Source organism: Ptiloglossa arizonensis, chromosome 2 (genome assembly GCF_051014685.1).
Source record: "Ptiloglossa arizonensis isolate GNS036 chromosome 2, iyPtiAriz1_principal, whole genome shotgun sequence".
In the NCBI taxonomy this organism is placed as follows: Eukaryota; Metazoa; Arthropoda; class Insecta; order Hymenoptera; family Colletidae; genus Ptiloglossa; species Ptiloglossa arizonensis.
Genome location: NC_135049.1, coordinates 25038678 through 25056739, shown reverse-complemented (window position 1 = coordinate 25056739; position 18062 = coordinate 25038678). Strand labels below are relative to the sequence as shown.

General features: G+C 37.5%; 2 protein-coding genes across 4 annotated transcripts in view; one reads left to right on the top strand and one right to left on the bottom strand.

Moving 5' to 3' along the window:
- The window catches only part of LOC143143841 (sodium-dependent nutrient amino acid transporter 1), a 34453-nt gene that overhangs the window by 4308 nt on the left and 12083 nt on the right, over window positions 1-18062 (bottom strand). Inside the window, exons 1-2 of one of the 3 annotated variants that reach the window (XM_076305582.1) lie at window positions 2132-2668; window positions 1905-2045 (exon numbers count right to left, since the gene is read on the bottom strand). The exons of 1 other annotated variant lie outside the window; for it this stretch is intronic. In XM_076305582.1, the coding sequence (XP_076161697.1) occupies window positions 1905-2045; window positions 2132-2158 (168 nt within the window). In that variant the 5' untranslated portion in view covers window positions 2159-2668. Of the gene's footprint in view, window positions 1-1904; window positions 2046-2131; window positions 2669-18062 lie in introns of those variants that run through there. One more of the 3 variants, XM_076305583.1, reaches the window with a different exon arrangement.
- On the top strand, window positions 15456-17508 carry LOC143143847 (uncharacterized). Its single transcript, XM_076305594.1, has 3 exons — window positions 15456-15548; window positions 15638-15849; window positions 17178-17508. Exons 1-3 carry the CDS (start codon window positions 15456-15458, stop codon window positions 17506-17508), a joined length of 636 nt encoding a protein of 211 aa, XP_076161709.1.

Genomic DNA, 18062 nt, shown 5'->3' with positions numbered 1-18062 from the left:
AAACAAAAATTACTCAGTACTGTCTATATTCCTCTTAACCTTGCTTTAAGTAGTAGAAACAAAATATGTCTTGAAAAGAATTGTAAGTCGTGTCGAGTCAGATAGTTTAGTCAGCCTTTGTGTGGTCTGCTACTAATAATATTATTAATAAATAATAAGCACAAATTGTCGGGGACTGTCCACACGGAACGAAGACCTGTTTCGTTATCATCGATACATTTACGTTTGAAATTGATACTCTTGTCATCGAACGAAGGAATTGATTATCGTCTTTGAACGATTTCAAATTTCTTAAGATCGTCATTGTATCGATATCCATTAACATCTATTTAATCATAGTTGCAATTCATTAAATAAATAAATGTATAATATTGTAAGTCAAAGTCCAATATTTTCATATTTAAACGAGTCGATCGAATCTTGCATATTTTAAAAGAAAAAAAACAAATGTAACGAACGCAACGATAGCAATAACAATTGTACCGATAATAATGACTCGTAAACAAAAATAATTTAATTTTACATCTTCGTTTCTATTGTATATCATCGGTGACTTTAGATACGGTAATTATTCGAAAAATAATTTTTCTCATTTCTTATCCCTAAGTGGATGTTGTTTATTATCGTTGATAATGTCAGCTTTAAGAGATAAAGAATTCGTAGGAATTTAAATTAGCTTTGAGGAATGAAAAATCCCACAAATACAGATGTACCGTGTAAAAAATAATTAAAAATATTCGAACGACTATCTCGGTACACATTTATGTGTCGTTACTCGAATGATTCATAACTCCGATGATAAACTAGCCGCATCGTTGTCTCATTGAGATTTCAACAATATTAGATGTTTCAATTGTATCGAGACTGGATGAAACGTAAAACAATACATTCTAATAATACCAATGGTAATTTATGATATTTATTTGACACCTAAACACCGATCCTTAGGAATCGATATGCATCGGTATTAATGAATAAATTTTCGTCCAACCAACGAACAAAATTTCCAACTTTTTCATTCGAATTCAAATCCACATTTCAAATTGACATTTATAATACACATCTGCACAGAAGTTAATGTCATTAACGTTATAAAAAATTTCTCCATCGACGCTCAACTTTGAAGCAAGCAACTAGAATCAAAAAATTTCTCTAAAATGTTGCATCTTTGCGAGACGCTGGGCGTCGATGTTTGATGAATAAAACGTCGACAATGTCCGTAATAATTAAATGAAATTTTTAATTTCTCCGTGGATATGGAAAATTTGGTTTCCTTTCCCTCGGATTTCTAAGCTGCGACGCAAACGCGTTCGTACGATATTTATTTCCAGACCAAACGCGAATAATTATCTACGATAATGTTCTTCGTAAACAAAAATTAAGTCGACGTAATAAACTGCCGGTAATTCCGAATTGAATTGATCACTCGTAATCTTTTTACATCCAGATTACGATAATACCTGCAAGAGATAAACAGGTACCGACAAGGACCGTATATATTTCGCAATCACCGATTAAATATCCTGTACGTCGGTTATTCTCGAATTATTTATACATTACACCCTCGATCGTTTCGTAAAGCGCGAAAGGACAATTCGAAAGATCCCCCCGTCGACTCGTTGAACGAATTCACATCCCCGGATTGTATCGTTCGATTAGTTCACCATCGTTTCGCGCGAAAACGCGATTTTCAGTTTAATCTAGCTTGGACGAATAAAAGCGCCGGGTAAATACAGACGGGGAAATGATTTATAGCGAGAAAAAATAGAGACGTCGAAAAGTAAACGAACAAGGTGTAGACAGGTTTATTATCGTTGCGTTGCCATGTACTGGAACCAATCGTTAACAGTCACTCGCCAGCAAAAGCGATTCGCGACCAATTCCAAGTGGACTGAATTACGTACGGTTGGGTTAATTTCCGCAGGTACTTTCTCTTGTACGTTCAACCCTTTCGACTTGTCGACGTGGTCCGTGTTATCGTTCCCTTTTCGTTCAACGTGAACATTTTCCATGTGGAACGCCTCGTTCGTGTAACCACTCTGTTTCTGCAACACATTTCGCCAGTTAGATCGACCTACTCGATCGATTTCGTATATTCGATTCGTAATGCGAACGATTATAATTCTCTCACGTAAACTCCGTTCTCTAATTTCGCCATGTCGGCGACACTCGCGAGGGGATCTTCACTTCCGCGATAACGTCTCTTCCATAAAAGACAGCTGGGCAACAACGCGCGAAAAATCACCGTCAAATGTTCCCTCGTTGCTCGCAACTTTCTCTCGGTGTTCGAAAATGGTCCCGGGGGCACGCTTCATTAAAGAGAATCACTACGATAGTACAAACGGATCGAGACTCATGAAAAACCGTTAAAACACGATCCTGGACCGATCCCTTCTCGACGATCCTCGAACGATTCGTTTCTACGTGTTCCTCGCGCACTCTTCCCGTAGAGAAACTTCGCTAAAAGCGAGAACTTCGTAACTCGAAACACCAAGGTGAGACGAACGTCGCTTAAGGTCAAGGAGGAGGAGGCCTCTACCGATCCGCGGACGGAGTTACACTCTGGAAATGATTTGTCCGAGGAAGTCTGGCCACCGAGCTGTTCCAGAGACCGACATCGACAAAGTAAACCTCGCTTTTAACGCGCACACCGATTAGATACGATCAACGCGAAACGTTACGTTCTCCTTCGTTCTTCGAATTTCATCTCGGCACTGGCACTGTTCAGACAGGATGCGGCATACGTCGATAATCGTTCACGGTGTACACGTCCGACTTGTAAAACAACGAGAATTCACGGATAGACGATAATTACGAAGTCGTGAAACTCCACGATAATTGGACACTCTTCCCTGGAAACGATCGAAGAAATTGAACTCGATCTGTCGCGCGATTATTCATTTATTTGTTTATTTCAGGGGAAATTCATCCTGCCCTGCGTTCAAACGGCACTTCTCTACGGTTACGTTGCAATTAGTCCACTCGACGTTAACATCGATCGGTGTAGCGTGGAAACGTATAAGCAAAATTGGAGAAAAAGTCCGGATCGAGAGACCAGAGACGTTTCCTGGTTCGCGGGCCTCGATTACGCTCGATGGATACACGATTATGCGATTTCCGGACGACACGTGCTGGGAATTTCATTCTTCCCGACGATGGAGATTTAAACTCTCGTTATTTATCGTCTATTTTTACGCGCAACACCCGGTAGAATTCTAGCACGATAATCACACGATACGTGCAACCTTCCGTTTTCTTCTCCTATCGGGATACCAATCGTCCGTGCTTAGAAAATGTCAATATTTACGAAAGGAGATGAACTTAGAGAATACGTTATTTAAGAGCACCTTGAATACCATTGTACAAGATGCTCTTAAAATAAGTCAAGGTCGAACTTAGACATAAATTTACTCGTTGCATCGAGAAACGCGACATAAATGCACATTAATGCAATAATTAACTTTCGTCGAGGGCCTGCGTCTTTGAACACGATTTACACGAATGTACATCTTGTGATTGTCGAAACGAAGATATGAAATTATATAACAGGAGCAGGACACGTCCCCGTGAAATAAAGAAAGAAATTACTAAGTAAAAGTTTTCGTTCTACGTTACAAACCTTGAAAGTTGTACATCGGTGGAAAAATTCCAAGATTCGAACAAATTGTCAAAGATCTACACCTTATCTGATATTGCTAAGATAGGATAATAGAATACAAACGATCATAGTACTAAGTAATGTTAAGAACATTGGTATTAATTGCGTTTCAGATGATTTCAAGTACACCGTTTCGAACACGTTCTCCAAGGTACAACTTCGAAGACCGTGATTCGAGGGGAGAACATTTTCGAACGTGCATTTATATAATAAACTTTTTGTATCGTCGCGAGTAGAATACGTGTTTGAAGTTTCAATGTTTATTTTAGAGTCACTTTGTATATTGGCGGTGAATTTCATAAAATCCCCCGACGTATCTATTCACGGTAAATTTAGGATAACAAAAAGACAGGGTAATCCAACGATCATTTCTCGACCACGCAGAAAGCCTTTGATAAAGAACCTTAATCGTGTTCTTTTCTGGGAGAATAGGTCAGAAACGTAAAGCGATAAAAAGTACCACGCCTCGATACGAACAGCTTTCAAATAGGGTTGAGACCCGACGAATTATCGAATTAATTAATATTATTATTTAACATTCGAGTATTTTATACGTATTCGAAAGCTGTAAATAAATCTCGAATATCATCGTTCGAATACATTGAACAAATTTCAAATATCATTGTTCGAGTAGTGAGAGAAAATTTGGAATATTATTATTATTTAAATGAAAAGCTCCTCGTATATTTGCATCATTTGAATAATATAGACATTGGTGTATTTAAATATTAACTTGTCGCCAATCGATCAGATATCGTATCACGGATTCAGATGAACCGTTGCGGTATGTAAAATCGATGACTCTTGAAAGATAATTAATAATTTACGTGCACATAAACATATAGAAATACAGTTATATAAAAACGTACAAAAATACTTATAACATCCCCTTTCCGTTACATACTTTACATTAATTTATAGTTCAAAGGTGAACCTTGTTCATGAACGAAAATAAAGTTTAAACAAGAACGATGAACCTGAACAACGTGATTTACGATACGCGTTACACGAATACTACGTATGTCCAAATACTTCGGCAGCACAGAAAATATTTGAATACTCAAGGAGTCAAAAAACATTTAATAACTATAATAATTGCATTCGCGAAGTATTCGAAGCATGGAAATTTTAGAACGTACGAATACAGAAAAAGTTCGATAAGCGGTCTTATACCTACTTTCGACACGGACCGAAACTATAATAACAATGGAATTCGAAAGTTTGTCAAGCCAGCGAGCATTGCACGGTAATTACAAAGCGCCGCGTGCATGTAGATTACTATTTCCCAACTGCATCGATCGCAGGAAATCGAGTAAATTATTCCGAAGGATACATGTGGAAATATTAGTCATAAGTATTAACCAGTGTACCGTTCGAGGTTTTCGATCGGTCATGTATGTACACTATTGCTTGTAACTGTTTACTCGCATAAAATTCACTTTTTTTAACATACGCGACAAGTATTCGAAGAAGTGTCAACGAACAAATACAAATAGCACACGAACGTTGGTTATTTCGTTGAATAATTGTCACCAGAGACTCCGTGGAACCACGTTTTCTTCGAATTTTCCTTTTGCCATACTTATGCAACACACGTACAATTACACGAGTTTACTAAACTTTCAAGGAAGTCAGAAGAAACCGAGAAGTTACGAGACTGTTTCGTTATTATTTGAAGTAAACGTGACGACAGTATCGAAGATAAGTAAAGGAATTTGTTGAAAACTGATAGAACCTCCAACACCCAACCCTCCAAATGGATTTTCTTCAAAGTTTGCACATACGTGAATCTACCACCGTTGTAGATTTTCCCTTAAATTTAAAAACAGTGAAGAAAGAAGAGACGTAAATGACCTCAGAGAAAAATTGAAATTAATCATTCTTCAACCATCATATTTTAACGAAACTTTCGATATAAAATAAAACAAGTTAACGCTATGTAATAGTTTTAACGAAAAACTATCTCAATTATACGTAGTTTGATACTCTTTTAGAAGATATAAGTTACAGATAAAAAAAAAGTCAGAGTTAGAAGATACAAATATCGGTAATTTCTTTATTAATTTATTTTAATACTTGTTGAGATTTGCAAGCTATCTTTTACTTTGAATCTCGATCAAAATTAATTTCTACGGGCAAGCCAATCATTTATAATACATAAATAAAACAAATTTATTGAAGTACATAGACACATTGGAGATACAATCGCGTTCTTTCGTCTTATTAACATATTCACATGTTAATAAATAAGCATTGCAAAAATATTGTTTTTTGAAGTATTCTTGTTGTTCTTAAATCTTAAATAACTATTCTAAATTCGCAGCCAATTAGCTCGGTATTACCCGTGACGAAGAATTATTGTTCGTCGCGAGTAATACCGATTACCAGGTCTCACCACGTGGAGGTTGCTGCGAGCGGAGACCCGGAGAGAGATAGATGGAATCAAAGTTCCATCGATCTCCCTCGACGCGCAATACAAACGAAGTTACCAAACCGAGGAGATCGAAGGAATCAAAGTTCCTTCGATCCCCTGATTTAGTTCTGCCGAGCAATTACATTATGAAAAAATGAGGCAAAATTGGGAAAGACGCGACGCGAACCGTGCAGTTGGTCCTACTAGGTCTATCCCGTATCCCCTCGGTGGACCCGATTCAAGAGGAAACGAACGACGCCATCCACTCCCCTAGAGGAGTGCCCCGTTTCTCCATCTTTACGACGAGAGGGTCTTATTTTGGAGGCTTTCGCAGGGACCGGCAAAAATGCCTGCTCCTGTGCTCGCAACATGCCCCCTCTGGAAGCGGACACACCGGAAGAGACGGCGATAGACCGTTCGGACCACCTACACGGAGGAACGACGAAGCGAGCAAAATTAAGCTAAAGATTGGATAATTGCTTGGCAGATCACAGCCTGAAAACTAACTTATTCTAACTGCAGAGATAGAAGGAATCAATGTTCCTTCGATCTCCTCGTTTAATTCTGCCGAGCAATTACATTATGGTAAAATGCGGCAAAATTGGGAAATACGCGACGCGAACCGTAGAGTTGTTCCTACTAGGTCGGTCCCGTTTCCCCTCAGTGGGCCAGATTCTCAAGGAAATGCGCGACGCCGTCCACTCCGCTAGCGGAGTGCCCCGTTTCTCCCAACTCCGCAGCCAGGAGCCACGCAGAGCGTGGACCTGACTCACGGAGGATGACGAAGAGAGGGTCTTATGATGGATCAAGGGCTTCCGCAGGGACCGGTGCGAACACCTGCCCCTGTGTTCGCAGCATGTTCTCTCTCAAAGCGGACGCACCAGAAGAAACGAGGATCGAGCGTTCGGTCCACCTCCACGGCCGGTCACTTGCTTATGCAACAAGCAGAGGTGGCCGGACTGAGAAACGAGCAAGCGAGCAAAAAGAAGCTAAAGATTGGATAATTGCTCGGCAGATCACAGATATTCGTACATGGTGGCCTTAAAACTAACTTAGTCTAAGCTGCGATGAGAGTGTATCTTCTTTCTTCTCTTTTCGTTCGCTGATGTGTCTAGCTGAGAGAAAGGAATTGAAAATTGGGAATGGTTAAATACATGCCATGCAGTAAGAAGAAAATAAAGGAAGCAGTGACAAAAAAAAATAAGCATGGAAAAACAAGTACGAATTAAAATTAGCGAGTTAGTACAAAAGAAAGAAGTAAATATGTAAAAAAAAAAAAAAAAAAAAAAAAAGAGAGAGAAAAAAAAATTAGTTGGTGGTCAGTGCCGGTCATCAAGAGGGCAATCAATGTCCATGGCTGTCCGCGGAGGGTCCAGGTACCTAAAATGGAGATGTCCGTCCACCTCGGAGGCTCCTCCTGGAATGAAATTTTTGGCTACCGAGGGGGGCTATATATACCTAATTCAAGGTGACTTACCGTTACTTCGATTGTCTTTGTTCGATTTAATCGAATATTTCAGGAAATTGATGGCTTTTTAACCATTATTTATACTAGGACATTGTTAATAATTGTTTGAACTATGATACTACGACGATTGTTAATAATTATGATAAATAAACATCAAGATATTGCGAAATCTACGAAGACGAACGGTTTCGGTAAATGTTTGTTCATTTCCGCGATTGTTACTAACATTTACGCATGTTCCCAATATTGATCGAACAGTGTGCATCTTATTTATGCATTACACATGATTAAGTAACTTATAGAAATTGATTTTGATCGAGATTCGAAGTAAAAACGTGTTTCGTAAAGTTTTAAAGCATGGAAAGTAACAATTGTTTATTTGGTACATTAATTTAACATCTATTCAATTCTTATAATTTACACAAATCGTATAAAAGGTGCATTTTTTACTTGAAAGCGCCGAAATTCAATTAATAGCTTTTTTAGATAGAAAAATCTTCGTGATAAACACTTGTGAATCGATAATCGATACGTGTAGCCTTGACAATGTCGGTTGGAACTCAGTGACAACAATTCCATGGCGAACAATGAATATTTCAACGAAATGATATTTTAAGCCATTATTCATACTAGGACATTGTTAATAATTATTTCATCAACGGTCCTACGTCGATTGTTAATAATTATGATAAATAAACGACAAGATATTGCGAAATCTGCGAAAGCCAACGGCTTCGGTGAATGTTTGTTCATTTACGCGATTGTTACTAACATTTATACATGTTCCCAATATTGATCGAACAATGTGCATTTTATTTATTCATTACACATGATTAAGTAACTTATAGAAATTGATTTTGATCCAGATTCGAAGTAAAAAGTGTTTCGTAAAGTTTTAAAGCATGGAAAGTAACAATTATTTATTTGGTACATTAATTTAACATTTATTCAATACTTATAATTTCCACAAAACGTATAAAAGGTGCATTTTTTACTTGAAAGCGCCGAAATTCAATTAATGGCTTTTTTAGATAGAAAAATCTTCGTGATAAACACTTGTGAATCGATAATCGATACGTGTAGCCTTGACAATGTCGGTTGAAACTCAATGACAACAATTCCATGGCGAACAATGAATATTTCAACGAAATGATATTTTAAGCCATTATTTATACTAGGACATTGTTAATAATTATTTCATCAACGGTCCTACGTCGATTGTTAATAATTATGATAAATAAACGACAAGATATTGCGAAATCTACGAAGACGAACGGTTTCGGTAAATGTTTGTTCATTTCCGCGATTGTTACTAACATTTACGCATGTTCCCAATATTGATCGAACAGTGTGCATCTTATTTATGCATTACACATGATTAAGTAACTTATAGAAATTGATTTTGATCGAGATTCGAAGTAAAAACGTGTTTCGTAAAGTTTTAAAGCATGGAAAGTAATAATTGTTTATTTGGTACATGAATTTAACATTTATTCAATTCTTATAATTTACACAAAACGTATAAAAGGTGCATTTTTTACTTGAAAGCGCCGAAATTCAATTAATGGCTTTTTTAGATAGAAAAATCTTCGTGATAAACACTTGTGAATCGATAATCGATACGTGTAGCCTTGACAATGTCGGTTGGAACTCAATGACAACAATTCCATGGCGAACAATGAATATTTCAACGAAATGATATTTTAAGCCTTTATTTATACTAGGACATTGTTAATAATTATTTCATCAACGGTCGTACGACGATTGTTAATAATTATGATAAATAAACGTCAAGATATTGCGAAATCTGCGAAAGCGAACGGTTTCGGTGAATGTTTGTTGATTTCCACGATTGTTACTAACATTTCCGAATGTTCGCAATATTGATCGAACAATGTGCATCTTATTTATGCATTACAAATGATTAAATAACTTATAGAAATTGATTTTGATCCAGATTCGAAGTAAAAAGTGTTTCGTAAAGTTTTAAAGCATGGAAAGTAATAATTGTTTATTTGGTACATGAATTTAACAATTATTCAATTCTTATAATTTACACAAATCGTATAAAAGGTGCATTTTTTACTTGAAAGCGCCGAAATTCAATTAATGGCTCTTTTAGATAGAAAAATCTTCGTGATAAACACTTGTGAATCGATAATCGATACGTGTAGCCTTGACAATGTCGGTTGGACCTCAATGACAATAATTCCATTGCGAACAATGAATATTTCAACGAAATGATATTTTAAGCCATTATTTATACTATAATACTGTTAATAATTGTTTAAACTATGTGTAAGTAATAATTATGAAAAACAAACATTAAAATATTGCGAAATCTGCGAAGGCGAACGGTTTCTGTGAATGTTTGTTCATTTCCGCGTTTGTTATTAACATTTCCCCACCTTCGGAATATTAACATTACAATGTGCATCTTGTTTATGCATTTATAAATCTTTAATTACTTTACAAATATTAATTTTGATCGTAAATCGAGAAACATACAACGGTTTACTTTAATTTTCGATCAAATTTAATTTCTATAGGCAAATCAATCATTTACAATGCACAAATAACATGCATTCTGTAACATAAATGTTCGGAATATGCGTAAATGTTAACAACAATCGTGGAAATCAACAAACATTCACCGAAACCGTTCGCTTTCGCAGATTTCGCAATATCTTGACGTTTATTTATCATAATTATTAACAATCGTCGTAGGACCGTTGATGAAATAATTATTAACAATGTCCTAGTATAAATAAAGGCTTAAAATATCATTTCGTTGAAATATTCATTGTTCGCCATGGAATTGTTGTCACTGAGTTCCAACCGACATTGTCAAGGCTACACGTATCGATTATCGATTCACAAGTGTTTATCACGAAGATTTTTCTATCTAAAAAAGCCATTAATTGAATTTCGGCGCTTTCAAGTAAAAAATGCACCTTTTATACGATTTGTGTAAATTATAAGAATTGTATAATTGTTAAATTAATGTACCAAATAAACAATTGTTACTTTCCATGCTTTAAAACTTTACGAAACACTTTTTACTTCGAATCTGGATCAAAATCAATTTCTATAAGTTAGTCAATCATTTGTAATGCATAAATCAGATGCCCATTGTTCGATCAATATTGGCAACATGCATAAATGTTAATAACAATCCCGGAAATGAACAAACATTCACCGAAACCGTTCGACTTCAAAGATTTCGCAATATCTTGACGTTTATTTATCATAATTATTAACAATCGTCGTAGGACCGTTGATCAAATAATTATTAACAATGTCCTAGTATAAATAATGGCTTAAAATATCATTTCGTTGAAATATTCATTGTTCGCCATGGAATTGTTGTCATTGAGTTCCAACCGACATTGTCAAAGCTACACGTATCGATTATCGATTCACAAGTGTTTATCACGAAGATTTTTCTATCTAAAAAAGCCATTAATTGAATTTCGGCGCTTTCAAGTAAAAAATGCACCTTTTATACGTTTTGTGTAAATTATAAGTATTGAATAAATGTTAAATTAATGTACCAAATAAACAATTATTACTTTCCATGCTTTAAAACTTTACGAAACACTTTTTACTTCGAATCTCGATCAAAATCAATTTCTATAAGTTACTTAATCATGTGTAATGCATAAATAAGATGCACATTGTTCGATCAATATTGCGAACATGGATAAATGTTAGTAACAATCGCGTAAATGAACAAACATTCACCGAAACCGTTCGACTTCGAAGATTTCGCAATATCTTGTCGTTTATTTATCATAATTATTAACAATCGACGTAGGACCGTTGATCAAATAATTATTAACAATGTCCTAGTATAAATAATGGCTTAAAATATCATTTCGTTGAAATATTCATTGTTCGCCATGGAATTGTTGTCATTGAGTTCCAACCGACATTGTCAAGGCTACACGTATCGATTATCGATTCACAAGTGTTTATCACGAAGATTTTTCTATCTAAAAAAGCCATTAATTGAATTTCGGCGCTTTCAAGTAAAAAATGCACCTTTTATACGTTTTGTGGAAATTATAAGTATTGAATAAATGTTAAATTAATGTACCAAATAAATAATTGTTACTTTCCATGCTTTAAAACTTTACGAAACACTTTTTACTTCGAATCTGGATCAAAATCAATTTCTATAAGTTACTTAATCATGTGTAATGAATAAATAAAATGCACATTGTTCGATCAATATTGGGAACATGTATAAATGTTAGTAACAATCGCGTAAATGAACAAACATTCACCGAAGCCGTTGGCTTTCGCAGATTTCGCAATATCTTGTCGTTTATTTATCATAATTATTAACAATCGACGTAGGACCGTTGATGAAATAATTATTAACAATGTCCTAGTATGAATAATGGCTTAAAATATCATTTCGTTGAAATATTCATTGTTCGCCATGGAATTGTTGTCACTGAGTTCCAACCGACATTGTCAAGGCTACACGTATCGATTATCGATTCACAAGTGTTTATCACGAAGATTTTTCTATCTAAAAAAGCTATTAATTGAATTTCGGCGCTTTCAAGTAAAAAATGCACCTTTTATACGATTTGTGTAAATTATAAGAATTGAATAGATGTTAAATTAATGTACCAAATAAACAATTGTTACTTTCCATGCTTTAAAACTTTACGAAACACGTTTTTACTTCGAATCTCGATCAAAATCAATTTCTATAAGTTACTTAATCATGTGTAATGCATAAATAAGATGCACACTGTTCGATCAATATTGGGAACATGCGTAAATGTTAGTAACAATCGCGGAAATGAACAAACATTTACCGAAACCGTTCGTCTTCGTAGATTTCGCAATATCTTGATGTTTATTTATCATAATTATTAACAATCGTCGTAGTATCATAGTTCAAACAATTATTAACAATGTCCTAGTATAAATAATGGTTAAAAAGCCATCAATTTCCTGAAATATTCGATTAAATCGAACAAAGACAATCGAAGTAACGGTAAGTCACCTTGAATTAGGTATATATAGCCCCCCTCGGTAGCCAAAAATTTCATTCCAGGAGGAGCCTCCGAGGTGGACGGACATCTCCATTTTAGGTACCTGGACCCTCCGCGGACAGCCATGGACATTGATTGCCCTCTTGATGACCGGCACTGACCACCAACTAATTTTTTTTTCTCTCTCTTTTTTTTTTTTTTTTTTTTTTTTTACATATTTACTTCTTTCTTTTGTACTAACTCGCTAATTTTAATTCGTACTTGTTTTTCCATGCTTATTTTTTTTTGTCACTGCTTCCTTTATTTTCTTCTTACTGCATGGCATGTATTTAACCATTCCCAATTTTCAATTCCTTTCTCTCAGCTAGACACATCAGCGAACGAAAAGAGAAGAAAGAAGATACACTCTCATCGCAGCTTAGACTAAGTTAGTTTTAAGGCCACCATGTACGAATATCTGTGATCTGCCGAGCAATTATCCAATCTTTAGCTTCTTTTTGCTCGCTTGCTCGTTTCTCAGTCCGGCCACCTCTGCTTGTTGCATAAGCAAGTGACCGGCCGTGGAGGTGGACCGAACGCTCGATCCTCGTTTCTTCTGGTGCGTCCGCTTTGAGAGAGAACATGCTGCGAACACAGGGGCAGGTGTTCGCACCGGTCCCTGCGGAAGCCCTTGATCCATCATAAGACCCTCTCTTCGTCATCCTCCGTGAGTCAGGTCCACGCTCTGCGTGGCTCCTGGCTGCGGAGTTGGGAGAAACGGGGCACTCCGCTAGCGGAGTGGACGGCGTCGCGCATTTCCTTGAGAATCTGGCCCACTGAGGGGAAACGGGACCGACCTAGTAGGAACAACTCTACGGTTCGCGTCGCGTATTTCCCAATTTTGCCGCATTTTACCATAATGTAATTGCTCGGCAGAATTAAACGAGGAGATCGAAGGAACATTGATTCCTTCTATCTCTGCAGTTAGAATAAGTTAGTTTTCAGGCTGTGATCTGCCAAGCAATTATCCAATCTTTAGCTTAATTTTGCTCGCTTCGTCGTTCCTCCGTGTAGGTGGTCCGAACGGTCTATCGCCGTCTCTTCCGGTGTGTCCGCTTCCAGAGGGGGCATGTTGCGAGCACAGGAGCAGGCATTTTTGCCGGTCCCTGCGAAAGCCTCCAAAATAAGACCCTCTCGTCGTAAAGATGGAGAAACGGGGCACTCCTCTAGGGGAGTGGATGGCGTCGTTCGTTTCCTCTTGAATCGGGTCCACCGAGGGGATACGGGATAGACCTAGTAGGACCAACTGCACGGTTCGCGTCGCGTCTTTCCCAATTTTGCCTCATTTTTTCATAATGTAATTGCTCGGCAGAACTAAATCAGGGGATCGAAGGAACTTTGATTCCTTCGATCTCCTCGGTTTGGTAACTTCGTTTGTATTGCGCGTCGAGGGAGATCGATGGAACTTTGATTCCATCTATCTCTCTCCGGGTCTCCGCTCGCAGCAACCTCCACGTGGTGAGACCTGGTAATCGGTATTACTCGCGACGAAATATTATTCGCTGTGAGTAATACCGAGCTAATTGGCTGCGAACTTAGAATAGTTAGATAGTATATAAGAAACAGTTGAATCCTTCATTACAAAACATTGTTATAACGCCCATAAAGAACTTAATACTTTTGTCAAATTTAAGAATATGAATGTCAGTCTATTGCATTTCAATAGATTTATTATGTATAACATAAGTTGCTCTTCCTCCCATACATTGCTCCCCATTCCCTTCACCTGATGCTGAATACTAAGTCAAACGAGGAGATTTGCAAATTTCAACTTGCGAATTTTTTTGAGGCTGGCATCATTTCTTAACACTCGTCACCTCACACCAAAGTCCGAAATTCGGGCAAATATTCGAAAATGTTTGATTTTGGGACTCTTGGTATCAGGAGCATATAATCTGCGAGGAAGTGGCACGATTTTGCGAATTCTCAGAAATGGCGTATGATTTCAAGAATTTCCGCGAATTAAAATTTTGCGGGAATTTTTTAAAGAATATTCTGTTTAACTGTTTATCTGTTTATCAGAAATATCTGTTTATCTGCTTATCTGTTATCTATTATCTGTTAATCCGTTAATCCGATAATCCGATAATCCGATAATCCGATAATTCGATAATCCAATAATCCTTTAATCCGGACAGACCGGATAATCCGGATACGATTGTAACAAAAATCAATCTCGGAGAAAGTATCTGCTAGAAATAATTTAATTTTTTCCCTTTACATTTCTCGATGAAAGGAACTCGAACAACTTATCCGTCGCGTTGAAATGACAGATATTTCCCAGGTTGGTATATACTTGCGTACGATAATCGGTAGGTGCGTTAGAAAATTGCAAAGTGTCGCGACACGTAAGAAGTAACACCGTTCCTTCAATCGCGACTCCTTTACGTCACACGATAAACACCGTTGTTCCCGATTAAAGGATTACCGTCAGAAGCTCGAAGAAGTTAAACAATAGAGAGTCTGTCGTAGACGTTTATTTTGTTCACTTTGAAATACATACATTTATTAAAGCCTTCGGCTCAACGCTTCTCAGAAGCGTGCAAACATATCGACGAGATTACGTTAACATTATCGTCGCATTCCCACCATCGAACATCCCGATAGGAACTTTTCCATGGAGTTTTCACCGGACTCCGAAACATCGAACGTTTGCATACTTCGTCAGCTTCTTGTAGTTCGATGGAAACAATCTATCGAAAAATATCGTAACAAACGACGATGCATAATTTTGACCGCGAAGCTTTTGTCAAATTCCGAGCAGTCGGCAGAGCAGTGTGAGATTTTTCGTTTCAAGGAATGGCTTAACAAATTTTCCACCGCATCCAATGAAAGATAGCTCGACGATCGAACGTGATTGCAATGATCAGCCAGTGGCGATCGATGATGGACAATTTAAGCGACGTTTATTATCTGGTGCAGCTGATCGTTCGTCAAATATTCGTCTATTTACGGGTACGGTCCCGCGAATAACCTCCTCCGAGTCGCGATCCCAACGATACAGAACCAGATACCGAACGAAATGTATTTCACGGTTCTTTCAGGACATGATACTGTACAAATTCATCTGGCTGGTCACGGCGAACGACGAGATCGACTACACGGATTCGAAGCTACGCGGTCTCACGTCCAGAAACATCACCGCCGATGTTTTAGCATTCGTCATCCTTTGTACCGTTTTATTTCTCATCGTGATGCTCGCGTCCAAATGCGAGAAAGAGGAAGGACAACTTTACGCGTCACCGGGAATCCAGCCGTGAGTCTGATCACGTTAAGATTCGGATTGTCGAACATCGAATCTTCGAGCGAACAGTATTCTCGCACTATTGTTCAGATACTCCAATGACCACAAGTTCCTCGAGTATTTCGAGTTCTTGTTAACGAACAAAAATTTTCGACACGATGCTTGGATTAAACCGCGTGCGTGTGAACACATATGTATATATGTAGATGCAGCCATTTTTTTTTTTTTTGGCATTCTGTTATATTTCTACCAGACATAGATTTCTTTTGAGAAATATCATAGGAATAAATGCATCGAAATATCTTACGATTCCACCGGATTGAACAAATTCGTATAATTAATATATGAATTGATCAAATTTGTATAATTAATATATGAATCGATCAAATTCGTATAATTAATATATGAATCGATCAAATTCGTATAATTAATATATGAATCGATCAAATTCGTATAATTAATGTATTAATTAATTACAATTCATATATTAATTATTATACAATCGTTAAATTGAAAAGCTTCGTTTCTGAAATAACGACACGTAAAATTTGAGAAAAATCATACACCGTAGTCCTGTTCGTCCTCTTCGTTGCAAAATTTTCAAAAATACCGACGCTTCTACACTTTTATACACTGTACAAAAGTCGATCGAAGCTAACGTTACACGTTTGCGTATGCAGCGGTTCAATTCTTGCATAGCAACCCCAAGCAGCGACAAATGTAATGACTGTGAGTCACCGAACGAGACACTTTGTATATCGAACCAGCCGCATTAAATTCAATAGATTGGTCGTCGCGTGAAACTGTTATGCAAAAATTCAAATATACTTACCGACTAAAGATAAGAAACTTTAAACGTGTACCAGGTGTCGTAAGCGGTCGAGTGTCCAAACGAAACGATAAAAAAAGTATCGATATCGAGAGGTATAAATTTCGAAAAGTATCGTTCAAATATTGAACATACGATCTATTATCGTGAATAGAAAACGCGGTACAACAATTATCGCAATTGTTCTATTCGATGCGAGAAACGAACGAAAGTATTCGTAAACGAAACTCTAGTAGGTAAAATTGAATCATTCGAGTAAATGATGAAGCAGGTGCCAATTGGACTACCGTACGAAATAAATCGATTCAATGACACGTATAGTAGACACGTACGAACAGCGAACTTTATTATTAACGCAAAGAGTTTATCGACGCAAAACCAACGTTTCGATCCTATTGGATCGAATAATCGGGGAACTACTGTACCGAAACTTGACCAAAATCCGAAACGTTGTTTCAAAGAGTATCCAATTTAGTATAAAATGACTCGTTGTTTAACGTTTCGTCGACAGATTGTCCACGGACTTCCAAGAAGAGCCTTACCGCGTTTCCGGTGCGGGTTCCGGCACGTCGAACTGCTTTTACGCTTCCGGAGACTCGGCGCGCTCGCGTGGACGTCCAATTCCAAAGAGAAACTTCTCGGACGAGAACTTCGTCAGGGTTCGAACCATCGAACGGAAACGAAATAAAAGCATTTTGAAAAAATCCATTTTTGGCTTGAGTGGCGTTCAGTCGTTGAATTCACAGAGCACCCAAACCGAGCATACGTTACACAAGAACAATTCGAGATGGTTGGTCAGACGAACCAGGAGCGGTCAAATCTACGGGAAGTATCCTGTGTAGCGATCTCGATCCTCGATCTCGAAATAATATCTTTAACGGGATATTTCGTCGCGTTCGAGGCGTTCGTAAAAAACAGTAGTCGAGAGATAGTCAATTAACGGGCAAGTCGAACGTTATCGGACACTCGCGCGAAACGAATCATTCCAATTCACGAGATCGCTCGCTCGGTGTCGATTACACGCGAATCACTCGTGCCCGCGATCCGTCCGTTAATGATTTTCACAATCCAAGGTATCTTTCAGAAGTCATTCTCGTTGTCCACGAATCTATTCGTCGAACGAAATCTCGCACGCTCGAGTAGCGTTTTACACGGATTTTCGAGCCGTTTACCTACTTTTTACAAACTTTTCTTTTCGATCGATCTTATCATCGCGGACTACACGATCAGTCTTTCGTTCGTGTGAGAACGAGCTTAATGTATTTTTAGAGATTTAATTATTTTTCAAATATTGTTACCGACCGTTTTACACGATTTTTATGGGATCGTTCGTCGATAGGAAATTTCCTTCGCATTTGTATCGCTTTTAGACTGTCTTGTAAGTGATATATACCTA

Excerpts from the sequence above, each read along its gene's own strand:
- LOC143143847 (XM_076305594.1), top strand. The coding sequence starts at position 15,456 with ATGATCAGCCAGTGGCGATCGATGATGGACAATTTAAGCGACGTTTAT. Across the intron at positions 15,549-15,637 it reads AAATATTCGTCTATTTACGG|GACATGATACTGTACAAATT; the intron begins GTACGGTCCCGC and ends CGGTTCTTTCAG. Across the intron at positions 15,850-17,177 it reads GCGTCACCGGGAATCCAGCC|ATTGTCCACGGACTTCCAAG; the intron begins GTGAGTCTGATC and ends TTTCGTCGACAG.